This window comes from Acanthaster planci, linkage group LG05 (genome assembly GCF_054643075.1).
Source record: "Acanthaster planci isolate LZ-2023a linkage group LG05, COTS_SCS, whole genome shotgun sequence".
In the NCBI taxonomy this organism is placed as follows: Eukaryota; Metazoa; Echinodermata; class Asteroidea; order Valvatida; family Acanthasteridae; genus Acanthaster; species Acanthaster planci.
Genome location: NC_141781.1, coordinates 20834740 through 20858296, shown reverse-complemented (window position 1 = coordinate 20858296; position 23557 = coordinate 20834740). Strand labels below are relative to the sequence as shown.

At 44.1% G+C, this 23557-nt stretch overlaps 1 protein-coding gene across 3 annotated transcripts in view; it reads right to left on the bottom strand.

Annotated features, from left to right (window-relative positions):
* Positions 1 to 2551: 2551 nt before the first annotated feature.
* LOC110984148 (gonadotropin-releasing hormone receptor-like) overlaps positions 2552 to 23557 on the bottom strand; it is a 62402-nt gene continuing 41396 nt past the window's right edge. For all 3 annotated transcript variants that reach the window (XM_022243984.2, XM_022243983.2, XM_022243985.2), the window contains exons 3-5: positions 22274 to 22994; positions 8257 to 8461; positions 2552 to 7535 (exon numbers count right to left, since the gene is read on the bottom strand). In XM_022243984.2, the coding sequence (XP_022099676.1) occupies positions 7036 to 7535; positions 8257 to 8461; positions 22274 to 22792 (1224 nt within the window). In that variant the 5' untranslated portion in view covers positions 22793 to 22994 and the 3' untranslated portion in view covers positions 2552 to 7035. The remainder of the gene's footprint in view (positions 7536 to 8256; positions 8462 to 22273; positions 22995 to 23557) is intronic.

Below are 23557 nucleotides of genomic sequence, written 5' to 3'. Positions count from 1 at the left end.
CAACAATTCATCAGTTACGTGAAAGTACAACACTATTCGAGGATGAAAATTACTGCATATATAGAAGTGGAGTGCATCTTAGCATACAATACAATGTAATACCCTGATAACGTAACCTTCGAAACAGAACTCTTTAGTTCTAAACTCAATCGTCAAATTTCAATAAAAAATAACGTCATATCGGAAGCTTTCGAAAGGACAAATTAATCGGGAGCATGTCTTTCTTCATCCGGGGCCTTCCTGTGGCTGTGTTGGGTTACGACTTGCCCTGACACTGGAGACAAGGTTGTCCTTGGCCGAAAGTCCTCAGAACAAATTATGCTCTTCTGCTCAATATATATTTGCATGAAAAATTTCAATCAGTGTATAGGCTCTCAATACCGAGGTCTCATTAGAGAGTTTGGGGAGCGGCTGCGTCTTGCTGCTCGTAAGGACGTTTTCTTAAATACACACAACCGGCAGACTCGATCTTTAGGTGGGAAGGGGTCGGTTTTGGCGTGCTAATTTTTGTTAGCTTCAAAATGCATCGCGATTGTAGGCATTATGTCTGTGAATACCGTGTTGAATTTATCTATTTTGGCTTACATAGGTAATACTCGGATTTGAAAAGTCGCAATTTGATAACTGGCTACAGCCGAATGCATGTTTATGTGGCAGTCACACTGTCGGCAAGATTCCAGCGAGTCAAAAGAAGTTTAACCTACGTCGGAAGAAATGATCAATTAAGTGCTTAATTTGACGATCCCTAATAGTCTGCTGCATTGATTTAGGACATGACAATGACGCCTTTGTGTATGCAACAGCCAGCACTTTGAATGACGTCAAATTTGTCCCCAAAATTCAATACTTAGTATGTTCATGTACACGTAATTATCATAGTTCATTTTGTAAAAAAAAAAAAAAAGTGCCATGGCCGCGAAACCACCCTCGTTCGTAAAATGAAACACCGGCGATTCACAACAGTGCGTCATAAAGAGTTTGAAACGCCTTGGCCAATCACAACGCGCAAAATTTGTGATTGGCCAACGCATTGCAAACTCTTGGTAGCGCACTACTGTGAAACGCCTGTATTCTTGACATCTCTCGACAGTACAAGTACGTTACTCGTTCGGTGCTGACTCGCCCTGTCGACGACCTAACACGTGCGGTTATTGACTGGTGTTTACCAGCTAGTTTGTTTTCGTCATTTCTGATCGTTACATGTAATTCCTCGCATTAGTCCGCAGGAAAGCACATCTTGAGACACTGGTCGCAATTAGTCAAAATCACTGTTGCATTTTTTTCTCCTACAAGTTGGGAAAATGGGTCGAGGAACCGCAACATTCCAAATCACTATCCCCCTCAATTTCCCTAGCGTGAAGCCGTTCCCGAAGTAAATTCATTTTTTTTAGCATACAACGTTTCCCCTCCGCCCACCTTCGCCTGATTCTAACGAGGTGCCAAGATTTACATCGAAAATTTTTTATCTGAACCGCCAAGGCAAGAAACCTGGAAGGAAGTCATTATTCTTCGGAAAAGAATTGTCAACATGTGAAAACGCAAACATGTTTGTCCCGAGAGGCACGCAAAACAACGGTCAAGTAGCCCTCTAGTAAACAGTGTTCAGTGTGCGTGAAGTCCGCCCTTCACGTAGATTAAGCCGCAACACTGTCAAACATAATGTGCTCTCCGTTGAGACCACTTAAGATGTCAACTGCACAACTTTCACTCATGGTGCTTGTGAAAGGAATTCATGCATATTAACTTCTATTATACGATTTACACAGGCCTGGACTTTTGGCCCAAACTTGATCAAAAGCTGATTCAGAACAGTTCCCTCCATTCTTATAGACTAAACTAGTGTCCAAGAACAAGAGGCCATTCTTGTGTAGACACGCCACGCCGGCTTGCAGGAAATACGCGCGCGTTGCATGCCTCTTCGACCAAACAAGATGAACACACTTCTTCTCGTGCAAGAATGCAGGCGTGGGTGGGGTGCCAACGACGTAATGCCGCCTCCTCGGATAATTCTGGGGTAGTATTACTCAAATACTGAATTTCTATGCGTGCAATGCTAGGAATAATCTCACGAGGCGACAGATGAAATATTCTATTCCATGAGGCGAAGCCAAGTGGAATAGAACATTACATCTGTCAGCGAACGAAGTTTTTTCATCATTGCACGAATGCGAAACATTCATTATTTGTTATAGACAATATCTGCATAATCATTTTGTGTTACAGATTCCTGCCCGAAGCGCCACCAAATAAACTAGTACCGCGCGATGTTATACTGGTTCCCGTCCATACATTCGTTTCCTCCTTCTTACTGGGAATGAAAGACACGAATGGGGGCGGGAACCAGTCAAGTGAAATGAAGTTCTATTCAACGCGTACCGTGGAATAGAACGAATAAATCAATGACATGTGATCAACCATCCACCAATCAGATCACGGGGATTTATGCAGGTATAATATCAAAATATTCATTAAAAATGCCACTGGCATACAACGTAGAGAAGGCACACCAGACAGCGATGCTGATCCACGACATCCCATTACTACGTGACAGTTTTCTCGAAGTGTATCGATATACCTCGTCCTCTTTATTGTACTAAAATATCCACCAACAATAAATTATTTCAATTGTGCTCAACTGTGCTTCATAACGGTGTATTTTTTATGATACATATGCGTTTTGTCGACAATCGTCCACGATTTATTTACACTTTGACAAAAAAATATACACAATAACCTGGTTAAAATGTCATCCCCGAATACAAGCTTACGTACAAAGTGCATAACAAGGAACCAAAATATTTGTATTTAAAATCAATATTCACATGACTTGTTAACTTTACGTGGTCTCTGACACAACGCATCACATAATGTGGGAGGTGTATAATACAAAATCAACGAGCGTGCGTGTTATTCACGCTCCACTGGGGACATTGAGCACCGCGCCTGGGTAGGATATAGCGATGACAGCGCAACGCTTGAGTTGAATAACCAGACAAGGTAGCGCCACAAGACACTTGGGGCATTGCACACTGAACAATGGCTTGGTAAGAAGTGAAATTTAAGAGAATTGATTGCAGTGATAAATTTGTGGTGATTCTGTCAATGGCTGCGGGTTCTCCGTCATTTCATATTCTGCGCTCGAAACTCGACCACTTTTCAAATGCAGAGAATGGGGACATGTCCAACTCCTTGGACGGTGTTTGCAGGCGATGACAAACATGGCGCATGCAACACTGCCCCTTTCTTGAACTGGACGACAGAATGTGGAAGACAGCAATCCCAAGAGGCATGAAACAAGCTGGAGAAAAGTGGAACTCCGTTACTAAGTAAAACAGCACCGCCCGTTGGACCATGCGGCAAATGTGGACAGCAGCTCCGGCGCGTTCTTTGTTTGGACGCTGAAGCACATAGTCATGCACTTAAAGATTCGAAGAAACAGCTATTTCGTGGCCAAGTTTGCTGGGCGGCACTTTTCATTTATGCACTTAAGTTTAATTTGACCTTTGACATTTTGTGCGACACTAGCTGAGGTGTAGTTTAAGGTCTTACTGTGGAATACGATTATGGATGGGATAAATCTAATGTATGCGACATCAAGGATGCAGTTTATACATTGGACCTTACGTCTTACCTTGTGTAGCATCTTAGCTACGGTCCAATCCTTCTGTAATGTCTTGACAGACATTCACATTAATAGATGTTCACACTGCGACAGCAATCGACCAATCAACAGCCACGCTGCCATTTCTGATCAGCGGTTACGGTTGCCTGGAGCGCGGTGGGTCGCACGAGACTTTCCCTGAGCGCCACGCAATAAGTCAGCCGTTTCGCTCAGCCCAAGGAACGTCTGACTCTCAGTTTACAATCTCGAGGCGTCCAACTCTGACAATAGAGGCTTTGCTTGGAAGCCATCTTACAGGGCAGTTCTTTTGTTCCACAGGGAAACCTTTGTGCATACCCTGTGGAGCAAAAGCGCTAGTCTGCAAGATGGCAGCCATGCAACAACTACAACTCCCTTCTCTTATATTGACTCCCTTAAATTCCTGCAGGAAATATATTTGCTCGTTGTTACTTCATAACCGAACAAATTTGACTGAAACGTAAAGGGTAAAGAGCCGTTAAATTGGCTATATAAGAGATTGCCCTTCGACTTGTTATCTCTGCGTTATGGTCACGGTATCGAAATTAAAAGATGGCGGGCCATCGGGGTTTTATTTTGTTCAGTGCATCTGCGAACTGAAAGGAAAAACTTAATACAAGGTTATTTAAATAATTAACTTCAAGATTAACTGTGAAAAAAACTTTCCCAAGCGATACATACGAAGCGTGTGCAAAAGGTGAAAACTATCCTAAAAAATGTGCAAAAAGTCTCCGAACTTTACACTGCCGACATTTCCACATACAATCTTCGCTTTTAGACAAAAAATTAATGGAAATTAACGCACAAACAACTCCAATCTTACTTTAATACTGGAATCTCGATGCCAACCGGTTTCCGTGATGAAGCGTTCAAGCGTCCCGACGCCACTATCTACGACATATCTGTTTGCTACAATAAAATCTGCATAACCTTAAACTCAATCATTGTCCATGGGCAATCATTACGACTATTATTACCATAACAACAAAGCCGATGGTTGACTTAACCTTACATTTTTCACAGATGTGTTCATAATTAATGTCTGTACATGCGCACCAAGATGCCACTGAAGACTTGACGGCCGAGATCTGGGGGGGGGGGGCAGACGGACCCCCCCACCTGCCTTGAGATGGGCAGAACGGAAAAGGTTATTTGGGAGTTGATCACTCTGGTCGTCATACTTTTGCAAGGAGTCAATTCACTTCAATGAATCTTTCATTTCGAGGGGTGCCAAGCGTTGCAAATTTTGATCTTCTCTGCGACGGTGGAGTTTGGCTAGGCGCACTGCCATCCTTCTCTTGATGGCGGATGATTCCGGCGTTTTTAATGGATGACAAGGCGTCGCGAGCCATGACCGTGAGCCGAGAGTTCATTAGACGCGACGGTGGGAATGTTCGCTCTTTAAGCTATACCCGTCAAACAGTAACTACCACGGGTCTCTTCAAAGTCATGTGCAAAACTTGTGTGACCCCTACAGCAGTGCGCCCCAGCCGGATCGACAACGCTGACGTTGTAAAAAAAAAGTCATAAAACTATCAGAATCGGGTCAGATCAAATCACAATGAAACGCACTTTCGGAAAGTATCTGTTCCTGTGAGCCATGTTGGATTAACCTTCTTTAGTTCTGACTTTTAAAGTTCCCTTTTTCAGAAGAGTAATACTGTCCCATAACGACTGCAGATTTGCTGTATCTTGTAGAAATTATGAACCCAAAATATACCTCACCAAAACATTTTTATACAGGTATCCTGCTCCCTGACTGACTTTCTTGTAAAGACTGAACAATGAAGCCTTGGGGAAACACATACTCACCAAAAAAAATAATAAAAAAATTAATAAAAATAAATCACTGACCGCAGCAAAACTCAGAACCAAACCAAAGACAAAAATCAAACTAAACAATTATAAAAACTTTGGATGACAGAGAAGCTGCAACATGGAAACCTCTGCTTAAGATGACGTCACAGTTTTTCATATGCATATGGAAATTCAAGTCAACCGGAAAAAAAAAAAACCCGGGAACAACTGTCAAGTGACGATGCAAAAATTGGGTAAAAAGATACTGGGTCTTAAAGACGAACTTAACGAGCTATACTAAATATCTGTCAACTCCACAGGCCCATCAAAGGTTATACTGTGTAAATCAGCAAATTGCACGTGGGCATTTTGTTCACGTTAAACTCTCATCCACTCAGGCTAGCTTTCAGACAACATTTTCAAGGTGATCCGTACATCCATAACTGGACGGGACTGGACCACAAACAAGCAGTCCATTTTTTATGCCCAACCTGATGGAAAACGTGTACCGACAAAACATACATCCCTTTCCACATGTCGGTCCACCCGATCCGATAATCCGTCCCTGTTAATAAACAAAGCTTTTACAGAAATGCCACGTTAGGAACATGGCCGAAATATATTATGATATTACCTGACCGAGAACACAATGGATTGCACTTCTGTCCTCGACTAAAAAAAACTGAAATGAAACAGATTCGGGCAATTAATCTGATAATCTTTCAACATAGATATTTTACCATGGGAAAGAACAACAAAACAGGGAAAAATGTTATAAAAAAGAACCGTCTAGGACTGGAATCCCAAACACCCATAGCACTAATACTTCTGCTCATACCGACTAGATTTCTTAAATCAGCTCGACCGAACTCCCTTTTTCCTTCTTTGTGATCATGACCCAACAAAACGATGCTGAAGCTACATAATTCAGCTGTATAAGCCTGTTCATTAACAACAGTGGGTAGTCGGGTCGGTGGTCTTGGGCTATGAGTGTGAGTTCCAAGGTCTGGAGCAAGTATTGGCCAATCGCAATTCATACTTCAAGTTCGTTCATCCTGTACCGACAAATCAAATTCATTTTTCAGACTGGCGAGAGGTGCCCTTTTCTTAAAGATGGTGGCTTTTCCTTGTAATAAACTTATTAATTTTGCTTTCATTTTACAAAGCATTTTATCAAATACATATGACTTGTGACATGAGAAGAAGATACTTACGAAAAACTATGTACATGTAGAATGGTGTTGAATAATATTTGACCGCTTTGCTTGACACACAAAATATCAACGTTCTCTTCGTCATCCAATGCCATGAAGCCATGAGAATGTCAAGCAGGTTAGCAGGCATTATTGGTGTGGTGCCACGCAGACGGTATGCAAAAATAAAAAAAAACAAAAACAAAACACGAACAAAACAAAGCTCTGCCTGAGCAGAGCCATCGATGTGATGACATCTCGTCGGATCTGACGAATAGTATTCTAAACACGTCAAATTATCTCCCGTCCACAGAGGGCAATGAAGTAGGGACCCACAATGCCTTATTATATACACGTTTCCGATAACATTGCCCACCTCCCCTACAACGACGCTGGGCTCTTGGATCAAGTTGTGGTTGTTATCATCTGCTGTTTCTCGGGGGGCACCGCTTGTGTCCTCCCCCATCGGCTCTCCTTGTTGTTGTTCCTGCTGTTGCCCGCCCGCGTCGTGTTGTTGGCGCTCTTGGAGGACTGCCAGCGGACGGAGTACATTGTGGTCTTGTTGTTGGACCGGCCATCCGAGTGGCTGGTTTCCACCGACTTGGAGGTCGGCCGCAGCCCCAGGCAGGCGCAGATCTTGTGGCAGTAGCGCACGTTGCAGGCGCCGTAAATGAGCGGGTTGAAGCAGGAGTTGGTGAGGCCGAAAAGAAAAGATATCTCGAATACAGCGTCTGGGAGGGTGTTGTGGGGGAACCAGAGGTACCACAAGCAGAAGAACGCGTAAGGGAGCCAGTTGAGGGTGAAGACGGTGAAGATGGCCATGGCCATGCGGATGGTGCGCCGCTGGGCCCGGAGGAACAACTTGGAGCGCGCTTGTCGCATCTCGGAAAGATTCTCGCTGGTTTCTGCGGGGAGAAAAGTTACAGCCGTCAGCGTCAATAAATTACCGTCATTGCGGCCAAGCGACCTGTTGATGAAAATTTCCGTCTTTAAAGAGCCAGATGAGGGACGACTCTTTTTCGAGTGATCTTTCACTCTTTTGAAATGCAGTCTGCACTCTCTTGAGTGTTTTTACTCAAACCCAGGGTCAACACCACTCTGAAGGGGTGAATTAGCCATTGCTCTTTTCAAAGAGCCATACTAGGCACCACTCTAACGGGTGTAACGAGTGTGTTTTGCCTTCAGAGAGTAATAAAATGTGACATTGTTTTAATGGCTTTTTTCAGTAAGAGTTTTGTCATCTAGAACACAATATTCCACAAATTACTGATCTTTTGTACTCAGTACATAGCACCATAAAGTAAATCGCACGTGCTGTCAATCGCAATCTTGTAAAATCATGGTCTTTCTTGTACAAAACAAAAAAAATGGTTAAGGTCATAAAAAACTGCACCATCAAACCAAACAACGTGGAATGGAGACGGGGAAACAGCGGTCGAACCGCGGGGGAACAGAATTGAAGTATTCTTGAGAACATCGAGTGATCAAATCTAAACATATTCCTGTCGGTAAACGACCTACCTCTTTATAAAATTGTTATTTATGAACAATTCATGGGAGAAATTCAAGGAAGGAGATACAGGAGGTAGGGGAAGGGGTGCTGGGGGATCTCTGGGTGGGAATCACCTTTCATGACAATCTTCTGGCGCACTTTGTTATAGATGAGACCATAGGCGACGAACATGATGATCAGCGGGAAGATGACCTGACCCATGACGACCAGCGTAGTGTAGACGGCAGCGTAGGGCGGCCTCAGGTCGCTCGAGAAGACGCACTGCCACCAGTCGACGTCCGGGTCGTACGGCCAGTGCTCTACCCGAAAGACGAACAGCTGCACAAAGGGGAAGAAGTGGACAGATAGGTTGGGATTGCTTTCCGAGTCCAACGTCATACGATTTCATAAAGTAAGAGACACTTAAAGGAGGAAGGGGCGGGGCATATCGACACAGCATTCTGGGATGAAGCGAGATAATGCATGACCGATAACGATAACAGAGACATGCAGCTGAAGTAACAAAAGACGATTCGCCTGTATGGGATTCATATGGCGCACTACATGGCCAGGACTCTATATCTAGCCGAAAGACGACCCAGCTGCATGCACAAGGCAGAGGATGTTGTAAGCTGCGCGTTGCCCGAATGCGACGGGCATGTGCCCCAAATGTGTGTGCTCCAAGGAGCGCCTATCTGGTTACCGGGTGGGGGAAAAAATCATAAATGTGCTTTCTTGGAAAGGCACAGGGGATCTGCAATGCAACCATCTCCCTTCATGTTCTGCGCCGGGTCGGGCTCCCATGGGAAATCAATACGCGGTTCATTAACGACACTTGCCATTCACGCCTACGGTCAGACACCCAAGAACAACCGTCTCGGGGGAGTTGAGTCGCCGTTCGATCCGCGCAAAAAAAGGTACTGCAGGATCCAAATTCTCCTGTTTTCATTTTTTCCCACAGTTGTTCACCTTTGAAAGCACCAGTTATGAAAACACTCTCACGGAATGGGCGATCAGATGTACACTTGTCTTTACCGTTCGTGTGGTTTGCTTGAATGCGGTATGTGAAATTCAAATGCCGTTTTTTTCCTGGATCATTTGTTGACAGACATACACGGGACCCATGTTTTTATTTAAGTCTATGTATCGAGCAATGTTGGTATTATTTCGCAAATGAAATACCCCCAGACTGGCCGAATATCTGGACATGAATTTACATGGATTAATTTGTTTAGCAATGTGTATGAATACAAACAAACTGAAAGACGGTCACTAGTTGCATACCATCAGTTCATTTAGTTCGTCATAACTCTCAAACTTTTTTCCGCCTCGATGAGAAAAATCCTTATCGTGACAACACCAATTGGTCAAGTTAACAGTGTGCTATCTGTTTCTACACTTCATTAGAACAAACATCCCGACAGGTGTGTGACTGTTGCCGACAAAACGCGGAGGTGACGGATGCTAGTCTCTAAGGACGCAACGATCCCTATCACGTATACCATAGACGTGTATCCCTCCCGCTCGAACTTCGAAGTGCGCAAAGCAAGTGTGCCACTGAGAGAAGTCGGGGTACCGTCAGGTTAGTGGAAACCAGACTGCATGGCGTGGATGTCGACGGGAGGAAGCTACCAAAGACACGCTTTATACAAGCTTCCCCGGCTCCCTGTGTATAACCACAAGGTGGTTGCTTTACAGTTCAGAACGCTCTACCTGCCGGCGTTTAAAGTTGGTGGTAGATTTCCCCACGCCGTAATCCTGATAAACCACTCCCATCACTTGTCACTTTCCGCGGAAGTCACAGCTACAGGAGGGGCTCACTTCCCTAAATGGCTTCCCCTGCGCGGAAACCGCTCATTTATCTCTTCCTGCAGCCTTTTTTTTGGGGGGGGGGATCTTAAGCACGTCAAGTGCATCCTCCCTGCACCGGGGAGGTACATCAGTTGCTGAGGGGACGGCCGACCAATTTCACTTTAAAAAGTATACGGGGTGCCGTACAGTCGACAACTTCAAAGAGGAGAAAAAACAGAGAACATTTTATTAAAAAAATAGTTTGGCAGTGTTCTCTCACCTGGCATTTGGTATGAAATGACGGAATATTGCGTGAATGTGGACAAAACCCGACCATTTTGGGAATAACTGAGCCCTAATGCAGATAACTGGTTTTTCTGATGCTGGGGTTACTACATAAGCAATGGTTATCGAGTTTCTTTCCTTCGGTTGTTTTTTTAATGGGCAAGCAAAGTGGGAATGAACCTCCAACGATCGTGGCAAAGTGTTTTTTGTTACCTTGACACCACCCTGTGAGAGAGACTAGCTGGCCCAGCGTCTTTAAGGCAGTTTACATCAAACGAAAGACACACTGTGATTCGTGTTCAGCGCGCTACGTGCCGACTTAGCGGTACAGGTATACATATTCGAGGGCATTTGCAACGTTAACGCACTGTTGCTCCTGTCATCTACAACGTCGCGTCTATTGAAAAAAAAATACTCAAATATCAAACCACCAAATTCTAAGACGTTTGACGTGTCTTGCCACTGTAAGTTCACTGTCCCAATTCCCCCCACGTCCTTTAAAAGCTGTTCTGTCCACTACAAAAAGGTAACATTGAAATATCCCTGTTGTTTTTGGCAGCCAGGCTTGTTGAAGAATCGGCGTGCGGGGTGCACACTTGGAGCACATTGTCGGGCCAGCCCTGTTGGGAGAAGCGAATCCATTAAAGTCAGCAAAAAGCTTTTCCTTCTTTGGCGCGGGCGGCGAGTAGCACCTCAGACCACAGGCACTGGAGTGCAGTGCAAACTGAAGAGACTATATTGCGCGCTAAAAGCGTGGCACCGTACTACGGGGGATTGCCCGCCCGTCCGTGAAATACTTCAACGCGCTCCACAAGTTGAGTCAACAATGCCGCCATCGGGAAGAACAGTCCCGGCGTGGATCACGTTTCGCAAGTTTGCCACTCTCGATCGACCACGGAACAAAAAAGAGAGGGATTTACCTTGCACTACACGTAATTAGGTGTAACGATGAAACATACGGCATTCCCAAGCAAATTATCCATTATGCCTTTATACAAAAAAAGAAAAAAATACAAGCAATTTGACGCTAAAAGAAAAATCGTGAAGACTTCATAGTTTCATTTAAAATGGGGAGGAGAAACAGAGGTTTTTTTTTACTCTCCGCTACGTACATACTTGCACGGAAAAATTCCCAAATCTGAATAGTTGGCTTTCGCGCCAACCATTTCGCACACGAAGTCGTGGCACTGAGTCACCATGGGAGGGATGACCCGAAGCCGGACATGGAAAAAGGTCGATGTCACAAAATCGATCGGAGCGGACGGGGGCTCCAACCTGCCTGAAAACAATGCCTATAATAAGTACAGACGACAATCGGCGGTGAAGAGACATGGGGAATCGGTTTGCAGCGGTTGACTTCCAACACGAACTGGCCTGCACAACGAAACGGATCGATTCTTCCGTCGACCGTGCAAGATTGATCAATATCAACAAAGCAAAATTTCTAAGTGCAGAGCAGGAACCTTTACTCTGATAAAAGCTGAAGCTGCTCAAATTGAATAAAATAAAAAAAAATGGATAAAAAACTGCCAGCAACGACGGTCACAGTTTCTCTATCATGTAGGCCTACGCCTACATCTGTGTAAAATTGAAATTCAAATACATGCCGTGCACACTATGCAGCTCTTTTCGTTTACTGTAGCACACGGGACTGGTGAATTAGTTTTCAAATAAAAAGGCTGGATTTAAAAAAGAATAAATTGAGATTTTTTTTTATTCTGCTACTATAAGCAGACAGATTCTGTTGAAACTTGGCATAAACCAAGACACAAATGGTCTACATCTCTGCAAAGTTTCAGACCGATGCGACCGAAACATTTTGCGAGAACGGCGGGTACATCCACATACGAAATGGGCGTCAAAGGTACACGCCACATTAGAAAACCAAGCTTTGTTATGAATTTGCAAACATAGCCTATTTAGAATCGAGACATGACGTGTTTGAATCCTATAACCGTTAATGTTCTGTTGTCAAACATTGCCTTTCAATAAACTAAACGTATTTCGTGCTTAAACTTTCTTTGCAGTGAAGTCTACGTAAAGGGCCGTTATTAAAAAGACAGAATATGCATGGAGGATGTGATTGTGAGATCTCAGAGGTTTGTGGATCAGTCAAGGTGATGGGTGGGACCCAAGCAGCTTACGGAATACGATGCCACTGAAGAACCATCGTGAAATCATTGTGCGCCCAACGCAACATGCCAGGGCTTCGACGGTCTCCCGAGACTTGCCAAATGCACGCGCGCGTCAAGCTGAAGAAGCGTGTGAAAGTGCGGTGCGTCTAATCGGATTAGTTTAGAGATCGCTCTCTAAGCCTGACGTATGCAGTTAGCATTGCTCTCGGGCGGCGTGCTGGTCTTCACGAAATACGTCCGCAATGAATGTACAGCCTATGGTTGAGTGCACCGATCAATGGACGACTAAGGGATATGGAATACGGGGAGTCCGTGTGAAGTAAAAAAAAGTCCACATCTCATATGACACCGATCTCACTGCCGCACAATACCCGGGGCACAGTGGAAGCAAAACCAGACCAAAGCTATTAATATTTTTGCGCTGTCCTCATTTCTTGAGGACGACCTAAATCATCTAGTGAGGACGGACTACAAAATTAGGGCGAACCAGCGAAATAATCAGGACACGGCATTATTATTTTCCTGTCTGTGCGGTGAATAGACGCTTGTATGTGAGTAATATCCATTCATTTGGTGGTCATTAAAATGTTTACACAGATACCAAAGGCCTATGCGTTGTGTGAATAAGACAGAATCATTTCCGAACTTTAATTTTTTACTCAAATGACACATGCAGTGGATATTTAGTTCAACTTGTTTCCATGCATGTAACTTTGTGATACAATACAGACAAGATCTAAGCACTTCACTAGAAGTGAAAAGCAGGTGCTAGTTTTTCAATTCTTAGAGATAAATACTTTTTTCAACGTATGTACGACGGCGCTATTTTGATGTCGTCGTTAAAGAATACGAGACGGTGGAAAACTTCCAAATCTTCCAAATCACCCACAAACAATATTTTGAAGAACTAATGGCGACCACCATTTTCCAAGCAAGCTGTTTAACGTGAAACCAAATATAAAGTAAAACCCACTCCAAGAAAAGTGTAATACACTCATTGTACACAAAGCAATGGAAACACTCCTATTCGGCCTTGGATGACATTACGATTTGGCTCATGAATATAGAATTTTCACGTGCGCAAAATCCCACAAATGTTGATATTTATCTCTTGTACTGCTACAAACGAAGCCAAGATTCATTGCAACATGTGAATGAATCCAGGCTTTTTTAGCCTATATGTAATTAAGTCATAAAATTCCCATTACATGGCTCAGAAAATAGCTCTTAGCAGTTAAACTGACTTAAAGGAAAACAGGAGAAGTGGTGCATAATGAGGTTTAGAGCAATTTGTGTTTGCTTCTTGTTTACATTTGTACGAAGGAAAACTGAAAAAAATTGGTCAATATCCGTCAAGATATTGATAATGTTTTCGACCTTACGCAAGGATTCGCCCGATAAGCTTATGAATTTGTGGAAAGAAATCTTCCTGTGTTAGTTCTTACTCGTTTCAAAATTGTCGAGAGTCTCACGCTGCGCTCAGGATACAACACAGGAAGACGGCCTTCCAGAAATCTATCTGAGCCAAACGGCTCGTGATAAGCGCTCCGTGCTTCGGTCACAGTGCAAACGTGGCACGCGAGCATAATCTATCCTTGGCTCGCCAGCCTTGTAGCAATGAAGCACAGCAGTGGCGGGGGTGGTGACGCCACGATGACGTGCGTATGTAAACAGCTCACGCTCGCACACGTGGCAGCCATACTTGAGGTCATGTTCTTTAAGCACAATGACGTTCCAGGTGACGGGTCACAATGAGGATCTCAAGCTGGAAGCAGAATCTGTTGGATTGTAATTTTTTTTTGGGGGGGGTTAACTCCCTCCCAATCCCGAGGGGGATAAAATTCAAGTAATGAATATACCAATTAACTGGTCACTGCCTAATGGTTTGTGAAAAAAAATTCACAGTCTATACGTACCCAACAACTTAAGTTCTTCAAGGGCTGTCAATTAAACAGAGACTGCCACAACTCGGAGGGCATAGGTGGGGGGGAAGCGGTCCCAACGGTGTCTCCCGGTTGCACCTGCCCCCCCCCGTTGAATTTTTTAAGTGTTTACAGCCTGCAGTTGTTGGGCTTGAAAGTGAAAATAACAATTTACGTTCTCCAGACTAAAACACTGATGCTTAGGTTTTGCTTAATAGCAATACAAAAGACACGCCTTGCACCAATACACTGTTTTCAACGGTGAAGAAAGGCACAAAGGAACCAGTCCATTCTAAAGATGGTGGTCGACATGCAAAGGCTTGCCCCGAATCACGAGGTATAGCAACAGGGCCTGGGAATTCAAATTGTGTTTATGTGCAATCAGATAGCTCAGTGTACCAGATTTCCAAGTATTCAAATTTATCTGGCAAAAGGGGATTATTTCGGCCCAGTTATGCCACTCAGCGGGCGACCTCAACGGGGTATCCTCGAGAGACGGTATCTCGTACAAGATGCACATCTACTCTGCAATACCGACGGGTCAACACTCAACGTTTCACAGCAATTTCAGAGCAAACGTCGATCAGCGGTGCGATGACTGGACAATAGGTGTTCAGTTCCTCCCTTTGAACATTCCATACAAAATGTCCACTGCATCTTTCAGAATTAAAAACCACACTTTGTCCATGATGGGCGATCCAAGGGATGTCAACAGCTTCATTTATTTACAATTGTAATTTGGGACGATACTTTTCAAGTCGATTACCATATAAATTTATAAATTACTTCTGCGAATAATCCTGCCAAAAATCGGCCGTTCGCTGTGAAAAGTAAAAAAAGAAAAATGACTAATGTAATGACTAATGGTCTCATTCCGTCTCAACTCGTCAGCTTTTGTTTGATGGATTGGTTTATGAGGGCCCTTGTGATCGCAAGCTACATCAAGAAGCCAGCGGTACTGCAGAAGCATGTACAAGCCATGGAATTTCACTCGGCTAAGAGCCAATGCCGATGTTCAATTTATTCAGAAAGACAACTTAATGCATCCCAACATAATTATTATAAATGCACCGTTCTTGCTCCTAGGAGCAATTATTTAAGAGAAATGCAATTTTAACAAAGGCTACCGCGAAGAACCGTGTCACTTAATCCCAAGATAGGTTTGATGATAAATTATTTAGGCTAACCTTGGGTATTTTGATGAGGGAAAAGAACTCATTTGAAGATAAGGGGGGTAAACTTGTGAAATTCCGCTGCCCCAGATAAGAGTTTGGGATGACGTTAGGGGCAATCAGTCGATCTGAGCGACTGGTCAATTTCTGCGCGATCGCTCGATCTCGAGACACAATCTTTCGGTAATTAAGCCCCAGGCGATCATCCTTTGTTTTGCATTTACGGTTGTAGAAGATGCTTGTAGAAAAGGTTAGTAAGGTCTGCGATTGCTCACAGCATCGACTGATATAGCACAGCGCAGTCGAGCCATCCAGTAGGTGAAAAATAATGAGAAAAAGTACCGTAGAGTGGCAACAGATCTCACTGTAATTGCAGATACGACTTGATAGATTCCTTACCCGATGTTGTTCTGCGCGGGGGAAACACAGCGTCTCGGTTGCCAAAAAATCGTCATGAAATCGACAACGGAGTTCACTGGCAGGCCAAGCCTGTAGCCATCGGCAGTGGGAATCCCACACAAAATAAGCCCACGCGAGCATTTTTTTTCCTCAAGAGTCCCTGCCGACCAATTATTAACCGTCAGTGCAGGTGACTGTCCCCCGGAGCAACCGCCCGCCCGGGCCCCGTTCGTCTTTACGACGAGGCTATCGCCCAAAGGGGCGATACTTATAGTCTGTCATCCACGAAGAAGACTTCATCAACGGGCTGAGAGGCCGTCTAAAGCGGCGAGGTTGGAATGCCATGATCTTGGGTCGACGATGTGTGGAGAGCATATCATCATCTATGCTTCCAGTAAACATATTGGAATATCGCGATACCACTGAAAAAGATATCAGGAAATATCGTGGATACCAATGGGGGGAGCGCTCTGGTTTACACGTGGCGTCCTGAAGATTCGAAAGAGTACCATAGTCAGGGAAGGTATCTCAATCAATATCCTGAACGGCTTTTTACGGCCCAGACGCGATTTTCTTCATAAATGGTTTTGGTTTCCTGTCTTGTGATTGGTCTGTTACATGTAAATTTCATGCATTGTTCTCGACCTCAAAAACCAAACTTATGTGAGAATGTTCCTTTCTCACTTGTCATTTACAAGTTTAAACAAAGTGTTGTGAAACAGAAGAGGGGATTTGAACCTGAGACGGAGGATTTCAAGTAAGGAGTATTCCACACCAATCCACACATTGACTGCCAAGTTCCGGTGAATTTATAACCTTTATACCTTTTTATATAATCACTCCTTAAAGCCACGGACAGAATTATGAATAATGCATAATCACAGAGGGCGCCCTCTTTCAAAACTCTTCGATCTCGCTTGGGAAGCGACACGCGGCCCGGACGAACAGTCTCATGGGATCTCAACAGTAAGGAGGTGTGCAGCTGTGCTAATAAGCCTGTCCAATCCAAGTAAAAAGTAAGTGACCCCATGAGCTTAAATCATTCACAGAGCAATTCAGCAGTAGCGAGAGGTTCATGGGAAAGACGCTCCTCTGAGACACGAACAGGAGGGTCCTGGTGGTGCGTGTTACCTGCTCGACGTCAGGCAAACTTCTCACGGCCGGCAGGATTGGTACATGGGCATTGGTGGAGGCTGGCGAACAACAGTTTCTTGCGGTCCATGGAGGCTGGCCACCTTGGATAATTGACTGCCGCCTTTCCTCCTGATGACTTCTATGCGATATAACTGAGTTGGCTTGTGGGACAACAGGTGGAGCACTGCGTCGTGAAGTCCTTTTTTGGACCGGTTGCGTCCATAGGGGCTTAAATAAAAAAAAAGCCCAATAACGAACTCTCAAGCAAACTGTAGAAAACCTTTGTGACTTCAATGTGCTTGAAAATAAGAGCTGCGCAGTTTATGCACTGTAGGGCCAAAACTGTGTTCATGTGAGCAATTAAACCTTTCGAAACACATGGCCGTATGTCAGTGTACCATGGCATTGTGTTTTCCATTGTTTATAATGTCCTCGGACACCATAGAAGGCAAAGTGAAAAAAAGGACGAAACATCTTGGCCGCTGTGTCAGTGAGATGGTAGTACCTAGATAAACTACACGAGAGTTGAATGTCACAATGCAATTTGGGCACGGTCATATTTTTCTTCTGCACAATTAAGTCGACATTTATATTGGGGCCATATAAGCTATACTATTTTTAACGTTCTGCATCATATATTAAGGCGTACGTTTTCGCTTGCCGCAGTCCACAGCTTTTGTTTACAGTCCTGTAGAATACAATTAGATGGTACAGAATCAGTGTCATTTTGACAGGCAATTTTACACGATGTATCAACGCTCTTTCCATCAGCAGACCACTGATCTAAGCCTATACCATGAAAAGAAGACTTGAGCACCAAAGTGAATACGTCACGCACGTAACTACGTGTAAAACAAGGCAACAGCGCAAAAACCAGCGTGTGAATAACACGAGTGCGTACTCCTATTTGTTTGCACTACATTTCCTGGTTCAGATGGCGTCACTCTTCGGTACTCTTTAGGTCTGTACCAGATAAACTGCATACCAGGCGCATCAAGTGATAGGTATTCATTGGCGTAGCCGGGCTTTTTGCATTTAAACTTTTAGAACTACAGTAAGTACGGTAAATCCTGTCTGGAGACTGAAACACTAGAAAACCGAAGGCTGAATGCTACGGCTACGAAACCTCGGATGGAGATGAGTCTATTGTCATCTTGGCATATTGCCATACTTTTCACTCCACTTTCTCTGTTGGCTACTTTAGCCTCTCCCAACCAATCTTGGCAGGTAACAATTCTTCCGATTCTGAACCACACTCATCTCCGTCTATCCGGGGCTTCGTCGTCTTCTGCCTCCTTCACGGATTCCAAATCACTGTGAACTGCATTCATGTCTAATTCCTCGTCGTTGTCAATATTTTCTTTATGCCTCCGTAGATTAGATTCCTGTTCAAACCTTGTGGCTCCCTGATTACACGCATAGGGTTTGACAGAATATAACATTCATGTTTCATCTAAGAATGTATAACATTTCATTGTCATCCGTATAAAACTTCAAATTGTGCCGACAATTTTAACTTTAAACCTTTTAAAACCCTTTTAAAGCCTTTTACCCTTAAAATTATTCCACACTCATTTTCGTCTATATCAAAGATCAAACTGGTCCAACAAAAGCTCATTCCAATTGGTTAAGCCTATTCCATATTTTTCTCATCCATACAAAAGGTCAAACATTTTATACTGAATCTAATCCATATTCATAAGTTATACGTGACCTTTTCAGATTTCTCTAGAAAAGGTCAAAGCGTATCAGAGAATCCCCTCACATCTACTACGGGGGAATGTTAAAAACGGAAAGCACACGACGTAATTTACTGCAAATGTGAAACCAAATACGCGAAATTGTTTTTAAAAAAACGCGATTTTGTTCCCTCACTGTTACGGTATCGACAGCACACATGCAGGAACAACGTTTCTTTTCAGGAGGGTACTACTGGAGACCAAACTGGATGTAAGTATCCCCCTGGGGACGAGGCTGGGTGGGAAGCACGCACGCGCTTACTTATAAGATGCATTAAGGCCGTTTACCATTCAGGTACCATTTTACTGGTACGGTTACTGCTGATGATTTCAGGTAACTAAGCGCTGGCAAGAGAAGGAAAAACACAAAGAACTGCTTTGGAGGACGCTGATGTTTATGCCATCGCGTGTCTCAAAAGACCGACAGGCAAAGATACACATGACCAATCTATCTTGGCGTGGGAAAATAATGCAGTTGCATTTGCCATTAATGACACTTTACTTTTGCATATGCGGTGCCAACGACGAACATAGAACATCTGCATTTCAATACAGTATCAAATATTCCGGACCGAAACTATGAAATAGCTTACCGATTTCTCTCAGACGTTACATGTTATCTTATGCAATAGATTTCATGCATTTCTAGTCCCTGGGGTCATTTATTTGATGTTCATTTTGTGTAAAGTTTTCCCTGATTGTATTTTGTTGTTTCTTTTGTGTTGTCTTGTTTGTTTCTTGTAATGGCATGCCTGATACGAGCTCAGCTTTTAAGGTTTTTGCCACCTCTAGTGGCCTATTTAGCTCATACATTGTTAGTACCTGTATTTTGCCATGAGAAGGAAATGAATGTAGTTAAATTGAATTGAATTGAAAATGTCATTGCCACACTTGAAAAAAATATTCAAGGTCCATCTGTTCGAGCTTCCAACGTACAACGCGCGGTTATGTGCTTTCAATGTGTTAAATTATTTATGCTCTATATGTTATTAAGTCAACTATCGAACTTGTCATGCTTCACTGCTGAGCCGGTAAACTCGCTAGTAGTTAATTTCACGGCATTGTTCATAATGTTTAAACACTGGAAGAATGCTTCGCTAAAAGAATGACGTCCTGCAATTTATCACTGTGCTTTGACGAAAATACTGTTGCTATCATCACTGCAAATTGCAAGACAAGGATAAACGCACGAGTCGCTGCCCTTTCCGGGCACGCTCGAACATCAAACATGGCGGAGAAGAGAGGTGCGCGATAAAATCTGTGACGTCAGTGCCGACGATCTTGTCACGACAGGGTACAAAGTGTGACATTCCCATCACTGCCCACATAGTCTTTATCGACTGAATTTAACACATGTTGACATGGCGTAATCGCAGCAGCGCTATAGGGTCGATTTTACAACCAATGAAGACAGCGCACGATTGCGGGTGTGATGTGATTTCCAAGTCGGGAGCACGACCGAGGAATCCAACATTAGACTTGGGTAAATAGTCATAAACGGCGGGAAGGGTGAGCGCTGAGGTATTACGGGTTAGTCTGAGGTTTGTTTGAGGTGAAGTAAGCGGATTTGGCAACTTGTGGGATATTTTGACTCGAGCCCACGGGAGTTGCAAGTAAGTGCTTGCAGGTCGACAGGGGTCAGTTCGTGAGCTGTCACCCTCGACCGTGGAAAGATTGACCTGTCCGAGCACTGAGACAGCCTATGTTAGGTCTCCGGAACGCCAACACTGTAGGCTAGGATATCATTCTGTTTTATGTCTCTCAGTGTAACTGCAATGGTCCTTTATGGCACTTTAGCGCTATTGCCACCGTCGGCGAAATAGAGGGATTTCACATTAGCGCCTTCTGTGCATATCGAAACCGAGGCTCTCTGTGTTGAACTTCATTGCGCGCCCGCGGAGTCGACACAGTACATACAGTATCCCATTCGTAAGTGTGGTGCCACTTCAGTTTTAACCACACCCACTGCACAAGATACACGATCATCGCAGGTACGTTAGTTCGCGGTCAATTGTCGTTATTTTTTCTTTTGATTTCACGTGTCCAGTCATCCTGAAAACTCTTCCACACAAATTTGCAGCCTAAAAAGTCTGAGTTTAACATACTTTTATGTATTTGTGTCTTGACTCCTTACTTTCAATCGTCTGATCGTATTAAGAATTGAAACTGACACAAACAGCCTCGTTTTCAAACGCGGAAGTGCGCAGATCGACGCTAAAGGCGTCGTATTGGGATCCCTCTATGTCTGGCAAAAAGCTGTAGCTTTGGCTGAGGATGATATGACGCACTTTTGAGCTAAAACAAATATAAAGCGAAAGCCTACTGCCAACAGGTTTTGCGCCACAGACCGCCTTCGCTAGAAGTGGCAATGTCATTCGTATGAATTGACCTCGTATTTGGCACGATATATACATTTGAATAAAGGTGCCAACTCTGGTAAAATATCCAGAATACCTAAAGGTTCTTTGTCAAGCGAGAAATTAAATGAAATGCATAGCGAGGACAACAAAATAATTGCTATCTCCGGGGGAACTGATTGAAAAACTTTCTGTATAATTTGCGTCAAAGAGGTACATGTAATTACGACACTCAAATGTATCTGAGGGCTCGATGAAAACCAAAAAATAAATAAGTAAAAAAAATAAAAAAATAAAAAAATAAACAGCATTGTACTGGAATGCTGATAAGTCATTATATTAATACTTGATGCTATGAATATAGTGAACATATTTACTGAATGTGGATTGGGAGATAGAAAAACAAGGCAGAAAATAACGTCATAATATGCAAATCTACTTGTCACAAGTCTACCAAAAAACCATTAAGTGCATAAATGTGCAACCAGACTCCCGCAAGCTCTTTCTAGAAACAAATAAATTCAGAAATTGTAGTCGACTAGCACTGTATCCACGCTCGTAAGTCCATGATTTACAGTAGTCACCTTCCTATGAAACGACAAAGCCTGCGCTTATCCTAGGAGACGCCATTTAAAAAATACACGCGCATGTTGCGAGTGTTCTTATCCAGTTCGTTGCTGACGGCAATTACGCATCTACTGAGTATAGAAGGATGCATCCGAGTCTGCTGTCTAGAGCTAGGCCTTGGTCTGCAAACCATTGGAAATGCGCGGAGACGCGCAGACAGAAGACCTAGCCGTAGCTCTGGAAGGCCGTTTCAGCCTAGCCACGGCCTAAGAGTGCGCATTGGCTAATATACGTCAACTTTGCATGTAGTCGGATTCCAATGTTACCACTGGCACATCGTGTAAAATGGACATGTTTATTAGAGCGGTGCTCACTTCTTCTGCGCGCATGATGTAACGCACACGTGTCTCATTTGACGTATGTGTCCGTGCCGCATCCCAAATTATTGCGTCTCATTCTAAGAAAGACGAGGCTTTAAGTGGAAAGGTGCAGCATCAACGAACCGGAATATCAACCTAGAGATGCGCGCGCATTTTGGCACTAACAACGACATCCTGTAGTCTGACAGGCATTTAACATGCGCGTAGCACCTCTGCAAAAGCTGGGCACAAATGCAGTAATGGCTTCCGGTCATTATAAAGGCAACCTACCTGAGGAATACTGAAGAGGGTGGCCAGAAGGTACGACGCCAGTATCAGCAGTTTGATGTGGAACGGTCTCTGGCGCTGGCCCAGCGGCTTGAGTACCGCCAGGCACCGATCAAGCGCCACGTCCACGGTGATGAAGGAGGAGGCAAACAGCCCGAAGCTGGAGAAGAACTTGGCGATCTTGCACAGCGCATCGCCGGCCAACCAGACGTTGACGGCGTACCAGACCATGTGGAAGAGCATGTGGCAGTAGGTGACCACTAGGTCCACCAGGGCCAGGTTCAGGATCAGCGTGGTCACAGTGGACTTCCGCCGGCCGCGGATCTTGCAGGTGACGGCGATGGCGATGCCGTTGCCCACGGTGGAGAAAATGATCATGGTGGCCAAGGTGGCCACCTTGAACGCCGTGAAAGGCGTAAACTCAGGCAGAGGTATGGTGGTGTTTTCGTTGCAGTCAAAACCGGACGATAGTACTGCGCAAAGATCAAACTCCTGGTCTCTCTCTACCTCGATGGCGGCCATCTTGGATCAAGAGGAATCCCTCCTTCCTCCAAAAAAATGGGCGTAGCTGGCAAGTGGAGTCTGGCGAAGGTAGCCAAATGTGAAAGTGACAGCCCGGCGACCAGAAAGGTGTACCTCTGCTATAGCTTGTTGGTGTCTCAAAGATAAATTCCTAGTTGGAACGGCGTTTGTGTCAGCAAGCCAGCCAGTTGGACCGCAAAATCTGCCGAATGAACAGTTCGAAAACAGATAAAATGAAACATAATCCTTGCTACATCTTCATCACCGTGGTAATTCTGACTTTTTGACCATCCAAAATTGACTGCAGTAACATTAAGTTGTCTTATTACAAGTATAGAAGTTTCCACATTTCGTCTCATTTCCTGAGACGAACAGTTCTCAAACGACAAGGCCAAAACTGTAATACCAGTTCCGAGCCACTTGTGTTAACTTCAGTCGTAATTACACCAAACCCCATCTCCAACTATTCATAATTACCAGGGGCGGACCCAGAAGGGGGGGGGCGTGGATCCAAGATTTTAGGGGGGGCGTGAACTAAATTTTATTTCAGGGGTGGTTTGGGAGGTTGGGTATCTGGAAACATAACTGCTGTCTTTTACGCCTTTGCCTTATTTGTGGGGCTGGGTCCACCTATTTTTCCTCCCCCCGTCTTTTTCTTCTCTTTTTATTATTTATTTTGGGGGGGGGGAGTAAACGGGGTAGGGCGTGCGCCCCCTGGATCTCGCCCATGATTACGCAATACCAATCGAAACACCTATCCTCAAC